Genomic DNA, 6,000 nt, shown 5'->3' on the forward strand with positions numbered 1-6,000 from the left:
GCATTGAGAAAACCTTTATTCACTGTCTGGACCTTCGCTCACTGCTTTTGTTCTCACTATTGCACCCTTAGACAATGCCAGGGTAACTTAGCAGGCCGGTCCCAAAACAAATCAGCGGCTCCTTCGGGGGTAAGCGCTACATACACCTCCTCCCCGGGTCAGCTGATAATATCCCATGGCTTCCAATACCATCTTTACGCCAATGGCACCTAAATGTATCTCTCTACCCCACGGCTCTCTCCTTAAGTCTCCTGACATATCACTAATTTACTAACAGACATATCAGCCTGGATGTCACACCACTTCCTCAAACTCAATCTATCCAAAACCAAGCTCGTAATTTTCCCTCTCCCACGTTCCCCTTCTCCTGATCTTTGTCAAGATCGATGGCACAAGTATTAGCCCATCCCCACTTGCCAAGGTTCTAGGTGTAATCCTGGACTCTGAACTATCTTTTTAGCCCCACGTCCAATCACTGTCCAAATCTTTCTGCCTCAACATTTTCAAAATACATCCCATTCTAACCAATGACACTCCAATGCTGCTAATTCACTCCCTGGTCATCACCCACCTCAACTACTGCAACTCCCTTCTCATTGGCTTACCTTTACATAGGCTATCCAACTTCATTACGTTATGAATGCTGCTGAGAGGCTCATCCACCTTACCAACCGCTCAGTGTCTGCTACTCCTCTGTGTCAATCCCTCCATTGGCTCCTGCTCACCCAATGAATTAGGTTCAAAATACTAACAACAACTTACAAAGCCATCCACAACTTTGCTGCCAACTACATCACTAACCTAGTCTCTAAATACCAACCTTCTTCGTTCCTCCCAAGACCTCCTGCTCTCCAGCTCCCTCGAACCTCTTTGTCTAGGTCTGGTCCACCAAAACCAGATGTTTGCCGCACTTTCTGAACTGTCATGGTTTGTATATACAGTACTGCTTCTTGGAGATGTGGGAGATGAAATCTGAACCCTAATGATGGTACACTCTTTTGTTTTGTAGAATACACATGGAACCCAGTAGTGGAAGAGATACAGACACCCAACATATTCCATGACACCCCGGTCACTCTACAGTGTCATATCTCTGAGTACTTTCCTGATGCCATCACTGTGATCTGGCTGAGAAGAAGCCGGGATGAGGAGTTATGTGAGGAGACGGATAATATGGTTAGCAGTACAATAACCCCCAGGAGAGAGGCTGACAACACATACAGCTGTACAGCCAGTCTGACCATCATCCCCACACTGAGTGTCCACCAGGGGGCAGAATACATCTGTAGGGTGGATCACCCCTCTCTGGAGAATCCCATTGAGAAAAGAACGGAAAAACTTGTTGTAAAAGGTGAGTGTTTGTATTTTTTGGACAGATCAGACATCACAGTGGTTCCCTAATAAGGCCCTTTAAATACTTTTTTGTAGAAATTTACCTTCCATAAATGATTTCTTATTGACTTGCAATATGTCAGGTCGCCACAAGAAAAACAAAGCAGAAGAGCCGCACTGGCTATTGAATTTCATTTTCGACAACATTTGTGTGACCGTGTGTATGCAAGACAAGTTTGAGCCAACATCCATCGGAAAAAAATCCACGGTTTTGTTGTCGGAATGTCCGATCGCGTGTACGCGGCATATACATTTTGCACAGACTAAATACTGAGTTGGGATATTTTCACCAAAGAAATACATTTTGGCCCAAATTTTTGAAGTATGTTTATTTTCAAAAATTTTATAACAGACATGAAGAAAAATGCAGTGTTTTTAATAAAAAAGTTGCATGTTTTTACATTTAGCAAAAAGCTCTATTTGTGTGAAGAAAATGATAAAAATGTCATATGGGTACAGTGTTGCATGACTGAGTAATTGTCATTCAAAGTGTGACAGTGCTGAAAGCTGAAAATTGGTCTGGGCAGGAAGGGGTTGAAAGTATTGAAGTGGTTACAGTGTATGTAAACCCTTACAAAGAACTTCTCTCATTTGCTCCCTTTTGGTCTGTTAAATAACCAGTTGAACTGTTTTGTTTTATCTGTTAAGTGCAAAAACACATCAGTTGATTCTGCCATAAATTCAGAGCTGTTATGCGCATTCCGCAGGCTTATATCTGAGACAAAGTATTTACCACTGGGAGGGTTGCTTACAATGATCAGCTTTTAATTATTTATGTAAAACCTTTATCCCAAAAGGAAAAAACTGTTTGTTGTAGCTGCTTTTGGCTTCACTTTGTTAGCGTGTCTAAATCTGCTAGTACATATAACCAACCCCCCCCCCCCCCCCCCCTGGAGTGGCAATGCTGCTGTCCAAATGTGCTTCATGGGCTCCTTCATCCAGAGTGCAGGGTACACTAATACAGGAAGTGTGTTACTATCCAGATCACAGGTGAAAACTGATAATAAAAGCCTAAAGAAAAGCAACTAATGCAGCCACCACATCTAAGGATCTGTAAGCTGCAATATATTTAAATTTTGTTTTGGGATTTAATGATGCTTTAAAGCGGAGTTCCACCCAAAAATGGAACTTCCGCTTTTCCGGTTCCTCCCCACCTCCGGAGTCACATTTGCCACCTTTCAGTGAGGAGCAGATACCTGTCTAATACAGGTATTTGCTCCCACTTCCAGCGATAGATAGCTGCAGATTCCGTGGCGATCTACGCCATGTCCGGCCCCTCCTCCCTTCCCCCTTGCTGTCTTCTGGAATACACACCGGTCCCAGAAGACAGCAGGGACCAGGGAGGATGCACAGTAGGGAACCAGGCTGTACTTCCTGATTCCCTTACCAAAGATGGCGGCGCCTCCACCCGAGAGCCGAGGGACAGATCGGGTGAGGACATTGTGGGTTTCCTGGACAGGTAAGTGTCCATATATTAAAAGTCAGCAGCAACAATATTTGTAGCTGCTGACTCTTAATTTTTGTTTTTCGGCGGAACTCCGTTTAAAGATTTAGTTTGGTGCTTAAAATGCCCCAATCTTTCTTCAATCATGTGCGAATCAACATAAGAATTATGAAATTACCAAATTGTTATGCAGACAAAGTGCAAATTTAAATCTGCTATGGTATAAGCAAAAAAACTGTGACTGGATTTGTGAAAACACAAATCAAAAAAACAAATGGAAAGAAACACAAGTAGTGTCCATATTAAGCTGTGTCCATATTAGATAAGCTGCAAGCGTTTCACTGCGATCAAAGAGACAGATGCAAACTCTTCATCAAAAGCTTCCACAGGGCAGACGAGAAATGGTAGATATCAAAAGTGGCCGCTTACCAGATCTGTTGGATCTCTATCATGGAGATCATATGAGCTCAACACAAAGGCATCACTCTGGTAACAACAGCCGGTCCCAGTCCTCTCCTCCGCTAGCAGTCAGCCGACTGCAAAAGATCTCCTTCGGGGTCTTGAGCCACAACTGGTGGTTTGCAGCTTTGTTTGAAAACTTTCTGGCCAAAAAGCTTTATGATGTCAGTTACCCAGTGTTTGAATAAAGGGAACTTGTTTTAAGAACTTAATACACCATGAAGCATACTTCTTTTATCTTTTAAATATGTCATTGCATCACGCTCTGTGAGTGACTCTATCCACATAAAGACCCCGAAGGAGATCTTTTGCAGTCGGCTGACTGCTAGCGGAGGAGAGGAGTGATCCCTTTGTGTTGATCTCTTTGATCGCAGTGAAACGCTTGCAGCTGATCTAATATGGACACCGCTTAATATGGACACTACTTGTGTTTCTTTCCATTTGTTTTTTTGATTTGTGTTTTCACTAATCCAATCACAGTTTATTGCTTAAACCATAGCAGATTTAAATTTGCACTTTGTCTGCATAACAATTTGAATGCGCACCTATCTCAGCTTTAACATATAGTCAGGCAGTGAGCTCAAAGGTTTAAAGCGGTAGTAAACCCGCAGCAGTTTTTTTTTTTACATACCTGAAAGGCAAAAGGCATACTAGCTCATTGTGAAATACTTACCTTGGAACGAGGCGTGGGGAACTTGCCTGGTCCACGCCGAGGCAGATGTCATCTTGCCTCGGTGTGTCTTCCGGGTATTGCCGCTCCAGCGCTGTGATTGGCTGGAGCGGCAATGTCGTCACTCCTGCGGCTGCCGGGCCTTTAGCCGAGGATCCCCTGTGCGCATGCGCCGCTGCAGTCGGCGGCTCATTGCGAGGGCAATATCTCCTAAACCGTACAGGTTATAATAGGCTTACATGTAGGTAAAAGTGGTAGTACAGAGTTTACTACCACTTTAAGTGTTTTTCTCCAAAAAAGGAGTGTTGTCACCTTAGGACAGGAAGTGTGTTACTGGCAGGATCACCAGTGGAAGATAAAAGGGAAAAAAGCCCCAAAAATAAAGCCAAACTAATGCTGCCATATCCAAAGTCAGGGAAGCTGCAATTTATTACATTTTTCTGTTCCCGGGTTTAGATGATCTTTATTGTACTGTTTGTGTGTTCCAGGTAAACCCCAGATGGTGGAGCCGATAATGATCACTATGGGGGATTCCTCTCGTGTTCTCTTCACCCTCCATCTACAGAAGTTTTACCCAGAAAAGATTGAAATAGAATGGACATATAAATATAAAGATAAAAAGTATGAAATGCCATGGAACAACAACTTTCAAAAACACAAAGATCTCACACATGATGTCACCAGTGTTGGCAGCATTATTATGTATATGTTTGATGATCTGCAGATCAAATTCTCAGTAACATGGAAACACGAATCTATGGATGAACCGGAGACCAGAACACTGACTGTGAGAGGTAAGGAAGAGAATATATCAAATAGCATAAATATTTAATTCAGGATAGAGCTATTGTCTTTCTAAACAATAAAACAAATTGTGTGAAATGTTTATTTTAAAGGATAGCTCTGCTTTCTTGGATTTTTTTTAGCAAATAAGTAAAAACGTATAGCATATACAATTGCTGTACAAGCCACATCATAATATAATGTTATTAAAAATGATCTTTCCTTTTTAATCAGCAATTTTCTATCTGCAATGCAATATGACAACCCCGGAGGAGTTCTGTACACAGATGTACAGAACACCCCCCAGAAATGTAATTTCCTTGCTTGTGTGATTGGCTCAATGATTTTCCCAGAAGTCTGCACTAGGGTTGTCCCGATACCGATACTAGTATCGGTATCGGGACCGATTCCGAGTTTTTTCGGCGGTACTCAGCCGCCGATACCCCGCCCCGATACACAAATAGAATACTTAACACCCCCCCCGCCGCCGCCGTGCGCCGCCACCGGAGCCGCAATTCGCCGTCGCGATCCGCCGCCGTTACGCCGCATCCCCGCTACCGCCGACTGTGTAATACGGGCGGGAACATTACAGCTTTGAATAGCTGTAATGATTTGCGCCGCGCATAGACACTCCCCCTTGCTCGGGTGAACTGTCCAATCCCGAGCGAGGGGGAGTGTCTATACACGCAGCGCGGCGCCAATCATTACAAAGCTATTCAAAGCTGTAATGTTCCTGGCCGGCCGTAGTACTGTACACAGTCGGCGGTAGCAGGTAAGCGGGCCATGGCTGCATATGGGGGGGAGACACATGGCTGGATGGGGGGGAGACACATGGCTCGATGGTGGGGAGACACATGGCTCGATGGTGGGGAGACACATGGCTCGATGGTGGGGAGACACATCGCTGGATGGGGGGGAGACACATCGCTGGATGGGGGGGGGCGACACATGGCTGGATGGGGGGGAGACACATGGCTGGATGGGGGGGAGACACATGGCTGTATGGGGGGGAGACACATGGCTGTATGGGGGGGGGAGACACATGGCTGTATGGGGGGAGACCTGGCTGGATGGGGAGACACATGGCTGGATGGGGGGGAGACACATGGCTGGATGGGGGGGGGAGACACATGGCTAGATGGGGGGACACATGGCTGGATGGGGGGGAGACACATGGCTGGATGGGGGGGAGACACATGGCTGGATGGGGGGGAGACACATGGCTGTATGGGGGGGAGACACATGGCTGTAT

The 6,000-nt window shown here is 45.2% G+C and overlaps 1 protein-coding gene across 1 annotated transcript in view; it reads left to right on the forward strand.

The window, feature by feature from the left end:
- Nucleotides 1-4,865, forward strand: part of LOC120943119 — a 44,949-nt gene extending 40,084 nt beyond the window's left edge. Inside the window, exons 7-8 of the mRNA XM_040356239.1 lie at nt 1,010-1,351; nt 4,454-4,865. Coding sequence (XP_040212173.1) covers nt 1,010-1,351; nt 4,454-4,797 — 686 coding nt within the window. The 3' untranslated portion in view covers nt 4,798-4,865. The remainder of the gene's footprint in view (nt 1-1,009; nt 1,352-4,453) is intronic.
- The last annotated feature ends 1,135 nt before the right edge of the window (nt 4,866-6,000 follow it).

Source organism: Rana temporaria, chromosome 6 (genome assembly GCF_905171775.1).
Source record: "Rana temporaria chromosome 6, aRanTem1.1, whole genome shotgun sequence".
Lineage (NCBI taxonomy): Eukaryota > Metazoa > Chordata > Amphibia > Anura > Ranidae > Rana > Rana temporaria.